Below are 17369 nucleotides of genomic sequence, written 5' to 3'. Positions count from 1 at the left end.
CCATTATAAACATAGCTTGATGTGTGTTTTCTAAATGTAATCTGGGTATTTCCCAACATCTTTAGGCTATATGACATTTACTGTTTATTATTTGCATCTACTTAATTTCTTTTCATTACTTGTTGTGTATTAGCTCTGTGTTGACATATTTGAAGGATCAGTCAGCTCTTTAACTAGTTTACAGAAGAAACTGACTGATTTTATTTATTTTTCTTTTAAATGAAAAGAATTATTGTCGATAATATCAAAAGATCTTATTTTGTTGTGAGATCTGATTGACTAGTATTAAAAAAGATACCTGCTAATGTCATATAAATGAATGATGCCATTTCCAAAAAGCAGGTATTGTTATGCTTTTACACTGTATCATTATTTCATGATTTTAAATATCTAAAGTTATTTTTCATCAAATGGCTTTTTTTTTTAGATACATTAGATACATTAGATACAGAATGTTGTATTTTAAGTGGTATTTAATAGTTATCAAGTATAAGCAAATTAATGTGGTTTTTTTGCTGCCTGCAATGGGGAAGTTGTATATACATTGCCACATATTGTTTGATATATTCAGGATTTTCTATTATCTTGTACTCAATGTATCATTAAGGCATGACATGTATAGTCACGTTTGAATAAATGTCTTTGGGTTTGATCATATTGGCCTTTTCTCTGCTTGATGTGAAAAGACTCATGGAATAGAAAAGCTTAATATTGGTCTGTGTGAGGATTTATCATAAATGAAAGGTAAATTGCTTGAGCAGTGTTTTACTTGCAACATGATTATCATTTGTGCAGTGCAAGCTCCTCATTTATGCACAGTGCTTGGCTGTGTCTGCGCAGATCTGCTTCATGACACATAATTAGATAATAACCATTGATGACAGCAGCTGTCTCAGTTTCTGCCTGTACCCGAAAAGCAAGCAATACAGCTTTTCTAAATGAAAAGAAATAATTTCCTATATGTGTTATTACAGAATTAACTAGGGGAAGCATGCTGCACTTGGTGGGGATGTCAGTATTTGAGAAAGTGTGTAACAGGTCTTGAAGCAAGTAGGAGTGTGCTAAGATGTCTTTAGGAAGTCACCTGGAGTGGGAGTCTTTGCTGAAGTCCTTCTGTGTTGTGATGAAATGGAAGCAATTATTTGGAAGTGTCAGCAAAACAGATGTATTATTCAGGGCTCCTGGTGGTGTGACACTGCTCCAGATGTGTTACACAAACAGGGTTTGCTTGTTGAGCCGATTAATTAGTGATTTCCCTGGAAAGGAAGATTAGTCCTTAGACTATGATAGGTCAAAAAGCGTGATAACTGTTAGGTGCTTGAGGTCCTATATAATAGCCTGAAAAGTCTCACCTGAGGTTGTAGGGTTGTAGGTGCTATTTTGGATTTGTCCAGTGTGCTATAGCTCATGACCAGCCCGAGAGCAGTAGGTCCAGGCTGGGTGTGTAAACAAGGAAATGCCCTGTCCTGCTCCAGAGGGTTGGCCAATGAGCACCTTCACAAAGTTCTTTGCAGCAGGTGACGCAGATCCTCTCCATGCTGGACATCCAACAGGCCATGGAGGGCTCTCCATCTTGCCCTCAGACACCAAATACATGTCTGACAATTCTGCAAATGTTCGAGGTGAGATTAGATAAAGCATGTAGGTACTTGTGTGGAGTGGCCACATTACCAACAGGTAAAGGAGTGATACCTTTCTTGTGTACAAATTGGTGTTGGAGGGTGTAAGAGGGTGCCAGTTGGGTGTCACAGATAGTGAGGGGTGTACTTGATCGAGCCAGTTATTTAAAATCAGCTGTGGTTTGTGGTGTTACGCTGGATGAGAGGAACTCAATTGTAACAGTATACACTGTTGATCCCAATACTTTTTTTCCTGTGGGAAATTTGACAGAGTTAGTTCTATTCCTCTTCTGTACTTGAAGTCTTAAAGTTTGAAGTGGCATAGTGAGCTGAATGGTGGTAGATCTACTCCATTCTGTTACTTAGAGTCATGGGAAGGAAACATCTTCCTGAGAAACTCAATTGAAAAAGACCATTTTTCTTGTTTCAGAAATGGTGTAATATTCCTTAGTCATCAAATAATATGGTTCAGCCAGGTGAAACAGTAAAAAAAACCCCATTTCTGCTGTTCTATTATTGACCCAGTTGCCAGTGCTTAGTAGGTCACGCTTCCCTTTTTCAAAGCTCGTTGTTTAAGCAGTTTGAGTTCATAACAAGGAGATAAGTAAAACTTGCAGCACATACTGTGATTTAATAATTTGTCATGATTAGAGCATACATTTAGAGTCATATCACTGAGGAAATTTTATTTAAAAAAGGAGAGAAGGCACATGGTAGACCTGGGGAAAGCAGTTGTATATTCAGGAGATGTGCAATACAGCTGAGAATCTGTCTCCAAATGTGATCCAGACTTCTCTTATTTCTCTACTAAATCCAGAGGTTGGAGTTTCTGTTGTCAAACTTGACAAGGCACCTGGTATTCACTCCAAACCTTTGGGGAGCATTGCTCTAAGCTTCATGTGATTTGTGGCCTTCTATATACAAACCATAAGCTCATGGCTTCAGAAAAGTGTTTTCCCATCTTCTCTACCTGCTTTGGTTTTTTTTTTTTGTTTGTTTGTTTGGTTGGTTTTTTTTGTTTGTTTCTGTTTTCAACTTCTTGGCCATCTTCTCTGCCACCATGGTACAGCTCCAAGCTGTAGTGTTACAAAAAAACCTTTAGAAAAAAAATGTTTTAGGCAAGGAAATAAATGCATCTTTTATGTAGGTGTTATTTTAGAGGGAGAGAACTGAATGAACTGTTGTGGTCCTGACAAAATACTCCTCTTTAATTCTTAATACTTCACTGTTACTGTACAGTCTTTTATACTTTTCACAAAACTTTGTAAATTGAGGTTGAACCATCTATCTGTAACTGCATAGGAATATTAAACTATTAAAGCTGTATTGAAATCCATACTATCATATAGTAATTCAAACCTCAGATATGTTTTGAGAAAGGAAGTGTAGTTTGTGAAATTGAGACTCAATTGTGAAAACAATTATGCTAAGAATATCTTCTCACAGCTCTCCTGTTGAAAGTTTCCTTCCATGACTTTTGACATGAAGGTTACGGTCTTAACAGGCAGAGATGCTCTTATGTCTGTCTCTTCTGAATGAAGCAGTACTTGGAGCATTTTTCCTTTCACTGACTGCAGGAGAGGAAATAAATGCAAAGCAACACTCTTGGAAGAATTTAAAAAAAAATGTATACAGAAAAAGTGATGGTCCTTCTTGATTTTTTTTCCCTGTCCTTCTGCTCCCTGTTGAGAGAAACTGGCTTCTGTTTTGTTTGTTTGAAGGATATTGAGAGTTATACAAAAATGTTACCATTCTCCTCCTTAATGATATTTTGGTATCTTTCTTGCTCTGGAATTTGAAAACCTCTTTCTGTAGGTCCTGTGTGTTTCACTGTGATGTGTCTGCAGCTGTGACCCAGTATAATGCTTAGATCTCTCTCCAAGCTGAGAGGCATTTCTGGTGTGGTTGAGTGACAGGGAACTCTTGAAGGTGATTTCTTTCACAGAGCATGAGTCTCAGGAGACTTCTGTGTACCTGTGTGTATGTAATGGCAGAATGGTTTTGCATTTGATGTGTAAATGTGACTTTAAAATGACACCAGTTTGTAATTCTTATGTTGCCCCTTACATAGAAAGTCAAGAGTGAGAGGTAATACCAGGTGACTGAAAACACTCAATGGCTGCCTTTTATGTTCTAGGAATTTTGTACTACCTGAGTCAGATGAGACTTTGCAATAGTTTCTGAGATAGGAAGTTTTATATTTTGCAGTTACTGTTAGGTTGTTTTAATGAGGAAGGTTATTTAGCTCTTCTCATTATTCTTTCTTGTTGAAAGCAAGAAAAAAGGGTAACCAGAAAACAAAATAATTCAAGTCCTTTATTCCCCTCATAATGTTTCCAAACAGACCATTTAGAAGTACATTAGTTGCCAAGGAAAATACATTTATCAATAGCCTTATTTCAATATATTTTTTAGTACTGAAATTATGAAACTGTATTATTCACAGATTAAATCTCATTGCTTGTGGATAATTTATGACTGTAAGCAATACAGTAAAAACTGCATCACTTCTGTCATAAGAAATATGTCGAGTATTATTTGCAAATAGGTACTACTTGTATTTTGTAAGGCTAGGTAAATGTATTTTCAAAGCTAACCATCCCAGGAATGGAGCCAGGGAGTTGAACTCAAAAAATGCCTTCTCTGTTTCAAGCTGTATTTGGAAACTCTTAAGAGGAAAAGCTTGCCGACCTTCTTCATCTTCTTCCACCATCTCCTCCAGTATCAGACCTAATGAGGACCTTGTAGTTTAGTTAGAAGTTGCTCTCTTGAATGGAAAGGAAATGCTGGAATTGCACCTCCTGGGGCATTGCTGCAGGGCGATATTCCATCATTGAGGACAGACAAACCCCCTTTGCTCTCTGCCTGGAGAATAGCAGCACCAGGAGATTTCGGTGGGAAAAGTCACAAAGTATACTGCCAACAGCAGTATTTTCTACTACCTAATCTTAGAAAGCTATTCTCAATTCATGAGCAGAAACAATTTTTCATGGCAGATTGAAAGTGTGGTAAAATTTTTAGCTTATGCTAGATACAATGCTGCAGCTGTTGGTTTGAAGGTAGAGAACCCATGGATTCTGTCATATTGTCTCACAAGGATGTGGAGTACCATTTGACACAGTCACACAGATTGTTTCATTGTATCAGCAAATCCTAGTGCATTTGAAATACAAAGTAATTTATATGTATGCTTTAAATAGTGACACATTTACCATATGGATCTCATTTTGGGCTTTCAGGTTTTCATCCAATATATACCTCGCTCTGCTATGTGTGTGTATATGTATTTCTAATTTGTCATTAAATTCTATGACTGCATCTAATTAATATTGTAAATAAAACTTTTTATTGCAAGATTTTAACTATATATATACAAAGATACTGCTTACGACAGTAATTTTAGGGGTTTGGGATTTTTTCTCCTTTAAAAAAAAAAGAGTGAAACAGATTAAATTCTAATAAGTAGTTCAATAGTGAGTCAAGGATCATTTGTTATTCTGGGTGACACAAAAATTAGAAGATATCACACAAAATATTTTTGTTTATATATTTATAAATTGAGCTAATGAATGAGATGAAAAAAATTAGAGAGACAAATCAATTCTATCATACCATTTCTTTTCTGGGTGAAATTTATCAAAGATTTCTTCATCCCCAGACCATTGCTTTAAGCTAAATTGTCACTGATATGCAGGATACCTTTGATTGCTTTGTATGTATTTACTTAAGCTGTGTTTGTTTTTAGGTTCACCAAAAATCTGTCACCTGACAAGATCAACCTGAGCACGTTAAAGGGGGAAGGTCAGCTGACCAATTTAGAGTTGGATCAAGAGGTACTCCAGAACATGCTGGATCTTCCAACATGGCTGGCTATAAACAAGGTGTTTTGTAATAAAGCATCCATTAGGGTGAGTGTTTTATTGTGCTGAAGTGGTAATTAACCAAATCTTTTTTCTTTTTGTTTTGTCTTTGTAAACTTTCAAGCAACTTTGTATTAGTAGGAGATTGTGATAAGTGTTTGATAAAATTTTAAAGAACAAACAAGATTTTATTAGCAACAATTTCTTCCTTAGTTTTGTTTCTTATGTGATGACATCAAATACGTCTGGAAATAATGAAAATAAGAGAAATTATTTAATTTTTTTTTTTCTTCCTGAGTAGAATTCATTCCTGCATGGTTTGAAAATGTGGTAGAAATAAAAGTTTATATTTGTCTGTGGTACTTAGTCTATCATAATTATTTATTATTCTTTTTTTTTGTGTGTGTTCTCTCGTCACTCCTCTTCTTTTATTGCTTTCCCTCTTGTTCTGTTCCTGTTTCCAAAAATACCTTTCAGAGTGCTTCTGATGTCTGTAGCAAATGTGGGAAACACAGTAAATCTAGTAGATGCTGCATTTTTGGTCATTCTGGCTGCTAATAATTGAAACAATGTATATCATCTGTACCACATTTTATGAATGTGGGATTAAGAAATGAAGTGTGGCTTGTTCTTTACTGAGGTTACAATTTGGTCAAACATTAACAGCTCCTTAGTTTTTTGGTAGGGTTTATGGTTTTTTGGTGTTCTTTCTTTGATTTTTTTCCCCACTATGGGAGATTGTCCTGATTTTCCTAAATGTAGTGAACTTGATGTTTTGTTGCAGGCATCCAATCAGTTGTAGGTCAACAGAGGAAATGTATCTTTTCTTTCCTTTTAAAGGAGATAATGTGTAAGGCAGTGATGCTTTTTCTGCTTGACAACCCACTGTTAAAGTGAGAGATTCTACTTTGTTCCTCTGTTTTTCTGCTCAGTGATAAGCAAATTTTGAAGTTCAAAGTTTTTAACACCTAGTGTGGGCATAAAGTTACTATATAGTACGTTGAGATGAGCTTAATATTTTGAAAGTACTATTATGCTGAGTTCAGAAGTTAGAAATATAATTTATATGCCTAAAACACGTTGTGTGTGATTTATTTTACTGTATTTTTAATATTTAATTTGCTTTAGAGTAGTGTTTTCTCTTGCAGATACCATGGACAAAATTGAAAACACATCCCATCTCTCTGGTGAGTTCTGAAATATACTCTGAAATGTACTGTGTGTAGCAGAATTTATATCAAATTTTTATACAGTTCTCTTGATGTGATTCTAGAAATAACTGAAACATTAACAGACCTTTACTAAGTGTCCTCTGGGTAGCAGCAGATCAAGGCAGAATGCCTTAATGTTTTCCTTGGTAGGTTTATTTTCTTAATCTGTGGCTTCAGTGTAATCACTGTAGTGTTTGATTGTTAGCCCACTTCTATCACCTTTTTAGTCATTGCATGTTAATTTAGTTTTACCTGAAGGGTAGTTATTTGTCCAACCAACCCCTTTTACAAGTTCCTGCCTTTTTCTTGAAGCTGTCTTTTCTGGGACTTTTCAATTCTACGTCTGTACTTTACATAGTGATCTCAGCTATAGCGGGTTTGACACACATAGCATTTAATAGGGTTTTTGTAACCGCCTAGGGTTCAGCCTGGATATAAATAGGGGGCAAAATGTGTAAATAGGATTCAACAACAATTAAAAGTCAAATTAGTTCTTGCATTTGTTGTCCTTTGTTCTTTATTTTTAAATATACTAACAATTGTGGTAGCACCTGAAGTAATTTATTTGATGACGAATAAACTTTCTCAATTGCATTTGTTTAAGAGTGACTGTTCCTTTAGCTGTCATGTTTCCCAGTCTTGCAGTGAATGTGCTTGTAATTCCTTCATTCTGAATCAGACTTGGGAAAGACATGTTGTTTTAAATTATTGATGCATTTGCTGGTGACCCAGTTGGAATGTATTTATGTCTGTACTGCTTCTTCCTGACATCCAGAACTTAAAGTCTGGTAATGCCGAGGTGGGATGATTCAACCTCTTGGCTGTGAGATGCAACTGCCAAATTAGGAAATGGGTTTAAGCTCTGCTATTCTTAAACATGACACACTTTGACCTGTGGTAGCAAGGCACTGTTTGCTTTGCTCCTGTTGAACTTACATTAGTTCTCTTTGAGGCTAAGATAACTTTCAAAGTAACCTTTTTTACATAAAGGTGTCCTTGAACAAGTGCATTAAATATGTAACATAAGTTCACTATGCAATGCTAGATTGTACAACAGCCTTTTTGATTTCTAAATAAAAGTGAATTCAGTGGCCCAAGTGCCAAACCTCAGTCCTTCATTACATCACTGAACTTCTGGTATTTTGGCAGGGACAGGGAGAGGGGATATTTTTGCTCCTGAGAGTTGAATTAAGTTGGAGTAGCATCCTCTGTTAGCACAGCTTACTGTCTAGCCAAAGGGACTTGCATTGAGCTGAGTTGCCCTTTGTGGGAATCAGTCTGTTGACATAGTGACATATACTGTTTCTTCATGACCCAGTTCTGGTTTTATATGATAAACAGGATAGTTTTGATGAGTGATTTTGGGCCCCAAGGATAATCTGAAGCAGTTTTTACTCTATCCAAGTACAGAAGTTGCCAGTGAGAAAAGACATAGATCTGCATCCAGGCATTCTTCATTACCTCTTTTTTTATACTGTCCAATCTCCTTGAATCTGTGTCCTACTGTTCTGTACATTAGTCATGTAGTAACGGGAATTTTTAAAAAAGTGGTCAAACATCCAAAACTGTTAGGATAACTAGGAGAAATCTTGGCTTCCCCCCACCATCCTCAAACTAAGGGATTGGGTTTTTCTTGGTTTTTTTCTCTGTTGTTTTCAAGGCAAGATATTATTGAGACAGCTAAAAAAATTGTTTTAAAATGTCCAAATTTACTGTTAGCAGCTATGGCTTCCCTTTAAGCATCAAAATACTTGATGCTTAAAATGAAGTATAAATAAATCCAGACTAGACAGTTCATGAATTTTTTGGTTGTAGTCAGGTTTTCATGGATAAGAGTAGCATGGAAAAATGTTATGCAAGCAGATTATGACAACAAGCATGATTAACACAATATCATAACAATCTAGTAGCTAAGGCAGGTTGAATAATGAAAAATCTAAAATTGAGGACAAAGGGGTTTTTGGTGTTTGTTTGACCTAAGAGCATGAATGGGGGAATTCAGAAGGGGTGGTAGAAAGTTATAATTAGACAGGGGAAAAAGTCTTAACTGCTGTGCTTTGAATCAGCTTGCATTAAGTATTTCATTAAAAGAACAGCCATATAGAAAGAAAATTCAGATAACTACACATTAAAGCATGTCCATTTTGAAATACGATTTTTGAAAATGTATGTGTTGGATAAATAATATTCAGGGATCAAGAATTTCATGGTACAATAATTGACTGGGGATATGTGTTAGAACTCACAAAATGAAAAACAAAAGTTAAAAAAGATAATTCTAGTGCGTAATAAAAGTTTGTGTAAAAATTGACATGGTAGGAAATGGTTTATGTATATTTCAGAAAAGGTTCTCAGGTGACCTTTTTCGTTTGGATTTTGGTTCTCTATATGTCATCTATTATTTTGTTACCTCTAGGGTCTTCAATTTTTTTGTTTTGTTTTGTTTTTCAAGTCCTTGGATAAAGTTGTAATGGAAATGAGCACATGTGAAGAGCCACGTGCCCCTAATGGACCCTCTCCTATAGCAACTGCATCTGGGCAGAGGTCAGTGATGGTACTTAACATGTAATTGGTCAAAAAAGGTTTGGTATTATATAAAACAGATTGACTGCAAGTTTTCACAAGTATATAGGGTTACAGCCTGCCATTCCCATCTCCTCCAAAATTTTATTTTATTAGCAATAAAATATTGTATGTGAAGTAGTGTAGTGATAATGGAGCTATCCTGACCCAAGCCTGGAGAGAAGATGTGAACTAGATATAGAGCTTGCAAGGTACATTTCATAGGGGTGCAACTGCTATGTCAGGTATTTACTGAGTTTAATTGATACTAAGTTTTTTAAAAATGAATGATATCTTGCCTTCATCCATTTTGGAAAATACATATAATGTTCATGTGGGTTTAAATTTTTTTTCTTTTTTATTTGTTTTGTCTGAAGAGTTTTAAGGGTTGTTTGTTAGTGCAGTATTTTAAAGTTCTATTTCTTTAATTGTATCAGCTGATTCTTACTGAGAGATTTCATGTACACTGTATAGCACAAAACTTAAGCAATTTGGTGGGACAACACAACATTACATCAATGATTTTTTGTCTCTCTACACCCCCATAATTTCCTTTATATGGACTCAAAACATTTTTCCATGGTCACAAGGACCTAAATACAGAGAAATAAATTTGATGATACAATATTTTTTCTTGTAGTAACATCTATGCAATGTGTAGAAGTAGTCCATGGGCCTCTGTGTCTCATAAAGTACAGCTTGAAAACCACGGCCAACATTCAGAACATATAAGATTTTTATTTAAAATTTATTTACAACAGCCTAATCTTTTTTAATACTGGAATGCATGTTTATTTGCTGTAGAAGTGTAACCACCATTTAGGATGCCTTTCTTCATAGAACGAAATGATGCAAATACTTTATATTATTTTGAATATCTGAAAGTTATTATTTTTAATGGACGAAATAATTTGGCTTATAGACATAAATACTAACCGGATTGGAATTGTCAAGTAATTAATTTGGCATGTATTACTCCTTATGTATGCATAAAGAAGAATCAGCTTTCTGCATAATGATGTAGACTGCTTTTTCTATATATTTATAATAACATATAATACATACATCCATGTAATTTAAGATCAAAGGATTGTGTTAACTGTTTATACTTTGTGTAGATTGATCTTAGTCAAATATATGTTCTTTAATTATGTAGAGATGAGGATCACAGAGTGAAAATTATTGTAAACTACATCAAGTATATTGAGCAAAAGTTGCTAACTGTAGAATATGTTAGTAACTTCATTTATTTTAATATCTGTTTCATAATTTATGTAATCTGTTTAATTTTATGCCCTTTCATTCGATTTATATTTAATATGTTGGCATTTCACTTTTTAGTGAATATGGCTTTGCTGAAAAAGTGGTAGAAGGCATTTCAGTTTCTGTGAACTCCATTATAATAAGGATTGGTGCAAAAGCCTTTAATGCTTCATTTGAACTTTCCCAGCTGAGAATATATAGTGTAAATGCAAACTGGGAACATGCTGACCTTAGATTTACCAGAATACAAGAAGCTCAACGTGGAGAGGTAAATAATACCTTTTACTAACTTTTTTCCCTTGTTTTTTGTGGTAAAGGAGGAAGTTGAATTGCAATCTTTTGCAGGGTAGAGAACATGCCATTACTGGGATTGGAGACATTCTGTGCTCAGTAATTTCCGTTGTCCTTTAGGAGCACAAATATGTAAAAATGGTGGATGTGAGTCAGATCAAATGGCCAACATGGATGCTTAGGCAAGAACAAGGACCAGAGCAGGCAGGTGTATGGTTTCCCTCCTACGTTCTCCAAGTGAATGACTATTCTAAAATGCAAACTGAGCCAGACTTGAAGAGTACTGAAAGAACAAAGAACAGTATATTAAATATGGAAGGATAAGAAGTTGTGCTGGTTTTGTTGTTGTCGTTAGTAGTGGTAATAATAATAATAACAACAACAACAGGAAATATTTTTTAAAAGTTTTAACTGGTTATTTGTTTGCTTATGAGGGTTTGCCTGATAAAAAATTTTATTTCTTTTTCTAAAGCAATTTTAAATGAAATTTAGTTAAGTTCTTTAGCAAATATTTTCTTGGAATACCTAAATCATATATATATATAAAAAAGTAATAGCAGTAAAATGTATATGTTTCTACTGTCCCAGAGACTAGCACATGGAAGTGCTAGTTTGATGTACACCGTTCATTTGCCTTCTCCCAGCTAACCAATGTTAAATGTATACTGAGTGCAAGGTTGATTCTAAATATTGTATTCAAGACTTGTTTTAGCATCATACATCTGGCCAGCTTACTCCAGAGTTAAGGAGTCCGGTAGTTGGTTGTTATGTAGGGAAAGAAACCCCAAGAGAATATCAGTTAAAAATACCACAAAAGGAAGAAGTTGAAAACTATTTTTCTGACAGTTTTCTTTTTCTACAGCTTATCTGTATGCTTATGCTCCCATGTTAATGAAGTCTGAATGGGAAGAATTAAAGTTTGACTAGATGGAGTTTTGTATTAGCAGATTTTTTGATTTTATGGCTTTTAGGAACAATTTGATTCTGAGCAGTTGACCTGTACACAACAGAGCTTTCCTTGTGAGAGTGTTCCTTTTAATGCAATTAATATTAGAAACAAATTTCCAGATATTGCAGTGAATGATTTGTTTGCAGCAAATTGCATGAAAAGGTGAAAAACCAAAACCAGTGCTGTACTTTGAAGATAACATGTGCTGAACCATATATTTAGAGCATAATCATTTAGCTTTTCACTGTAGCTACATTCTTAATATAATAAGGAATCTCCTTAGAATACTTTTAGAAGCTTTTGATCACACTGCATCTCCTGTATGAGGAGGATATGTACTCTGCTTTTCTGCAAAAAGTGTTTCAGGATGCTTTGCACTGCACTTTCCATCTTGCTCACTTCCAGATGTGCTGGGTATGTTTTATCTAAGTCTCTGTGTATGTTCTCAGGACATAAGGTTTTCAAATTGATAAAAGGAGAATGACACATGAAGAATAAGTCAGATACCTAAAAATTCTTCTGTCTTGCTCTTTACTCATGGCTGATCCTTGTTTCTTCAGAGAGTAATCATAGAATCATGGAATCATTAAGGTTGGAAAAGGCCTGCAAGATCATTGAGTCCAACTGTTGACCAAACATCACCATGCCCACTAAACCATAGCACTAAGTGCTGTGTCCAGTAATTTCTTGAAACTCTCCAGGGATGGTGACTCTTAACACTTCCCTAGGCAGCCCATTCCAATGCTTAACCACCCTTCTAGTGAATAAATTCTTCCTCATGTCCCTACCTTAACCTCCCCTGGTGCAGCTTGAGGCCATTTCTTCTTGTCCTGTTACGAGTCTTGTCTCCTGCCTGGGAGAAGAGACCAACCCCCAACATTGTGCAATCTCCCCTCAGGCAGTTGTAGAGACCAGTAAGGTCACTTCTGGGCCTCCTTTTCTCTAGGCTAAACACACCTATCTCCCTCAGATGCTCCTCATAAGACTTGTGCTCCAAACCCTTCACCTTGTCTGGACACGCTCCAGCCACCTCCATGTCCATGCTGAAGTGAGGGGCCCAGAACTGAATAGGCTCTCTGCCCCCAGCCTGTGGCACTGCCTGCGGTTGTTGTGACCCAAGTGCAGGATCTGGCACCTGGCCTTGTTGAACATCATAAAATTACCCTTGGCCCGTCAATCCAAACTGTCCAGATCCCTCTTCAGCACCTTCCTACCCTCCAGCAGATCAACACTCTCCCAGCTTAGTGTTGTCTGTGAGCTTACTGAGGGAACTTGATCCCATCATCCAAATCATGTAGGAAGGAATTTTAGGTAAACTAGAATTACTATTTTTCCCTATTGATGTCTTGTTCATTTGATGTTCTCCATGATGTTCCTGTTGGACAGTCGCTGATTTTTCCATATTTGATTTGCAGCATCCAGCTGTACTTGATGCTCTTGTGTCATTGTTATTCTAACATTTGCTTGCTGTGTCTTCTAGAAATCCATGTAGTAGATTCAGAGCTTGTGGGGTCTGCATGGCATGAAATGTTCTCAATGTTTAACTTTCTCTTCTAATTGAAATAAAACACGCCAAAAAAACCTCTCCTATCCTGTAGCTTTGCTTCCCTTCCTGCTCTTTCCTTATTTAACATTTTGAAACTCAACTACACAATCGTTTTTTTCCTCTCTCAAAAGCAGCCTAGTATGCAATAGCTGTGACCTTTATTTTCATCTGAATATTTTAAAAGCTTCTTGTTAACTCAGCCTGATTGGAAGTAGCTTAATATTTCTGTGACAAGCAGGGTGAGGGCTTCCTGACACCTTTAGGTGGAATAACAAGTGAGTTGTATTTGTTCTGTCTGCATAGCTCCTGTGAGTTTTTGTGTACATATGTACAGATGTATACATACACATGCACAGGGTTAGGTGCAAGTAACTGTCATATTGCATCAAGGTGTTTTTCTCTTTTTTTTCTGTCTTTAAAGGTTTTGACTTTTAAAGAAATCAACTGGCAGATGATCAGAATAGAAGCTGATGCAATCCAGAGTTCTAAGCATGAAATAATGAGTGCTCCAGTTCGACTGATTACTAACCAATCAAAAATTAGGGTCACGCTTAAAAGAAGGGTAAACTTGAAAAGTTTGAAGTCTTATTTTATTTCTTTAATATGTAACTCATGCTCTTAATGCATACATGTACATAGTAACAGTTTTAAATTTAGGCCATATTGAATGTAGAATTCCCTGAACTACATTTATAATAACATGTAACTGGTAAGACTGTAGAGTTTACAAGAAATACTACAGGCAAGTTTTGAAAATGAAGACCTTATATAGGTCCCATTAATAAAATAGTTTGATCTGCAGAGTTTTGTTTATGATGCTCGTTGTTTTATCTCTCTAGATTCTGGTAATATTTACACTACTTACATTTAGAGAAATGCAGCAGTTTAATATCTGATGCATGCCAAATACATAGAGTGAAGCATAAATATACTCTTAGGTACTTCTTAGTTAATAAGAGGAATCAAATTTAAAATAAAAAAAATGTTTGTTATTGCTTTTTGCAAGCTCTTCTTTACCCCACGCATTTAATATAAGAAATATAAGTACTTAGTTCAACTTCTTTAAATTTTTATTTTACAGTTAAAAGACTGTAATGTTGTGGCATCCAAACTGGTTCTGATTCTGGATGATCTGCTGTGGGTTTTGACTGATTCCCAATTGAAAGCCATGGTGCAGTATGCCAAATCTCTTAGTGAAGCCATAGAGAAATCAGCAGAACAGAGGAAAAGCTTGGCTTCTGAAACAGCCCAGGTATGAGAATTGTCTCACTGTATCATTATCAGGTGTTCTACAACACAACACAGTGTGGTTAGTTGTGTTAATTTGTTTTAGAGAATGTTCAGTTACTCATTTTCATTCAGCTGTATATCTTAAATTATACTGGGAATTAATCATCATTTAAAATGGTCTTTATCTTGCAAGATTTTGTGTATTGATGTTAACTGCAGAAAATAAAAGTAGTTCTATTTCTTTATTCAGGTACAGAGTGTTTAGACTTCTGTATTTACTTAACTCTTTATTGACTGTTCAGTAAATTTGTTCTCCAAATATTTTATGGTTATGAATTTAAATAATTAAGACACATTAAAGTAACCTTAATGGGTGGGTAGATATGCTTACTATAATAATTTAAAGTGCTTGTCCAGCTTGTTCTCATGGTACTGAAAAATTAGCTTTTATTAAGAGTTTACCTTAATGCAGCTCTTGTTGGAATATATAGTGAAAACCAATTCTACTTTAAATATATTTCTGCTGGCATATCTGTGCTGTTGATGCTGCATGTAAATCTTGGTGCTCTTCAGCACATAGTGCAGGCTAGACCAACTGGGCTTTGTGAGTGTGGTGGGGAGGCACCTCTTCTTGTCTGTGAAGAAGCAGGACAAGTACACTTACAGAAGATAAGTGCTATAAAATAAAACATGATTGATTACTGAATACAGTTAGTTGTAGAGAATCTCTTAGAGTAAAGCCAGTGTACTGTAACAGAGAGTTCAGTTCTTTTGCTGGCCCTGATGCCTTATGCTGTGATGTGAAGGTTTAGCAACAGCATGGTTACCTGCTTTTGAGCAGGGAGGTTCTGATTCTTCAGTGCCCTGTACTTGCATCTCACCTGTTCTCTGACACTGGCACTGACTCATGTTTGACCCTATAATGATGTAGCTTGAGGAACTAAATAAGAAGAAAGGGGCCCACTGTTGTGGTTTAATTCCCTGAACAGCTTGCAACAAAAGTTAGAAAAATACCAGTGCTGTGAGTGACAGGGGTGTAAGGAAGTGTGAGGAATGGGGAGAATGGAGGGTGCCCTGGCAGTGCAGTACAGTGCACACATCTCTTAACTCAGCTTTATTCTAAAAGAGTACACTTAAATCTCAGTAATGATCCAAGGGGGAATGCATATCATGCAGATTTTTCCTTGTTTAAAATGCCTGTTTTGTGTAAGGAGACAGATACTTATGCTTGAAAGAAACAATAAACATTATAAATTGATGTGATTGACTAAATATTTTTTCAGAGCTCTGCCCCTGCACCCAGCTCCCAGCAGGTGAAAGCGCATCAGACAACAGCAGCACCTGATCAAAACGATGCAATAGTAAAATTGTTTAATGATTTTGATGTTAAGGAAACTTCTTATCACTTAGTAATTTCCCACTTGGACCTACATATATGCGATGATATCCATTCTAAAGAAAGAGGTACTTTTTTTTTTTTAAAGTTGCATGTCTATGAATCATAATCATTTTCAGGGTAGACATTTTGAGGAATACAATAATGAGAAAATAATAATACAATAAAGTCAAGAGACTTGACTTTAGAGGAATAGTTAGAATAGTCTCCAGTGTCTATGGACTCATGTAAAGCTATTTAGATGGCTCTGTTAGGACAGCATCTCATTTAAAAATGTAATTATTTTAGAATAAGTGCAAAACCTAAGAGTGCTAGTAGCTTCTGTGCTTTTTCTGTCTTCTAGGAACTTATTCTATCAGTCTGATTGTTACTGCTGGGTTTTTTTTCTTTTATAAGTTAACGGGGTTATGAAGAATGCACTGGCAACATTTTTGTGGCTTGAAGGGGTCGCTATACAATCTGTTTCTTTAATACTCTTACAAATACAAACTAATAAAAGAGCAGTCCTCTTTGTGTTACTAATTTAGACAATTTGATATGGTCTGCATCACAATGGAACAAGTGTCCTGTGACCTTAAAATTTTGTGTGTAAATCTTGTACTGCTTCTTTTTAACAAAAGCCTATTGCATGTAGTCACATTTAGAATCAGAAAAAAAAGAAGAAAAATAAGGGCATTTTTCATGCCTTTCAAAAGTGATCATAGGAAGTGAGATATTACTGTATATCTAGTCACTGAAAAATGTATGGAAACATACAAGGTCTGCTGAAGAAGAATATGAAAAACATAGGGTTTAACAAAAATACATTTCCTTGGTTAGGGAAGACACTTTCAGAACAGCAGAGCATAAGGTTCACTGGCTGGAGATGTATTTCCTTACACAGTGTATCTACTGTGGTTGGAATTTATGACTCCTAGTGAGATCTTTTTATTGGTCCTTTATTTTTGGCCATGGAGTTTAAATTCAACAGTGGAAAAAGTTGGAAGAGAAGATTCTCAGAAAACCCCTTCACTGCAATATTTATAATATTTCACTGCAATATTTATAATATTTATAATATAAATAAAATTATATTATGTAGTATTATGTATATTCTTGAAAATAAATGTTGACTTCAAAGACTGATCATAATCATATATTCAGTGTAAAAAGTTTTGTTTCAGAAAAAGTGCAGTAATGTGTTTTCAAGATGTTGTCTTTTTAGTAGCATGGAAAACAGCGCCCAATTTGTAAGTAATGACTGAGTACAGAATTGTGCAAGCTGATCTTTAGAAACCAGTGAAGACTATCTGAATTAAAATTTTGAGGGAAGATAATGAGGTTGTAAGGAGAGACAGTAAAAGGGAAGAAAGTAGGTGTTAGGTGTTTAAAGGATTACAGCAGCATGAGAACTAACATGCTAAATGCAATGTCTACAGGGCCAAGCATTGTTTTGTTTTACA

The 17369-nt window shown here is 35.5% G+C and overlaps 1 protein-coding gene across 2 annotated transcripts in view; it reads left to right on the top strand.

Annotated features, from left to right (window-relative positions):
• BLTP3B (bridge-like lipid transfer protein family member 3B) overlaps positions 1-17369 on the top strand; it is a 48497-nt gene that overhangs the window by 7681 nt on the left and 23447 nt on the right. For both annotated transcript variants that reach the window (XM_053943856.1, XM_053943857.1), the window contains exons 2-8: positions 5365-5527; positions 6628-6666; positions 9143-9234; positions 10594-10783; positions 13723-13863; positions 14383-14553; positions 15815-15995. In XM_053943856.1, the coding sequence (XP_053799831.1) occupies positions 5365-5527; positions 6628-6666; positions 9143-9234; positions 10594-10783; positions 13723-13863; positions 14383-14553; positions 15815-15995 (977 nt within the window). The remainder of the gene's footprint in view (positions 1-5364; positions 5528-6627; positions 6667-9142; positions 9235-10593; positions 10784-13722; positions 13864-14382; positions 14554-15814; positions 15996-17369) is intronic.

The sequence above is a fragment of the Vidua chalybeata genome, chromosome 5 (genome assembly GCF_026979565.1).
Source record: "Vidua chalybeata isolate OUT-0048 chromosome 5, bVidCha1 merged haplotype, whole genome shotgun sequence".
Lineage (NCBI taxonomy): Eukaryota > Metazoa > Chordata > Aves > Passeriformes > Viduidae > Vidua > Vidua chalybeata.
Note: the sequence above shows the minus strand (reverse complement) of the source record. Positions and strands in the feature narration are given on the sequence as shown.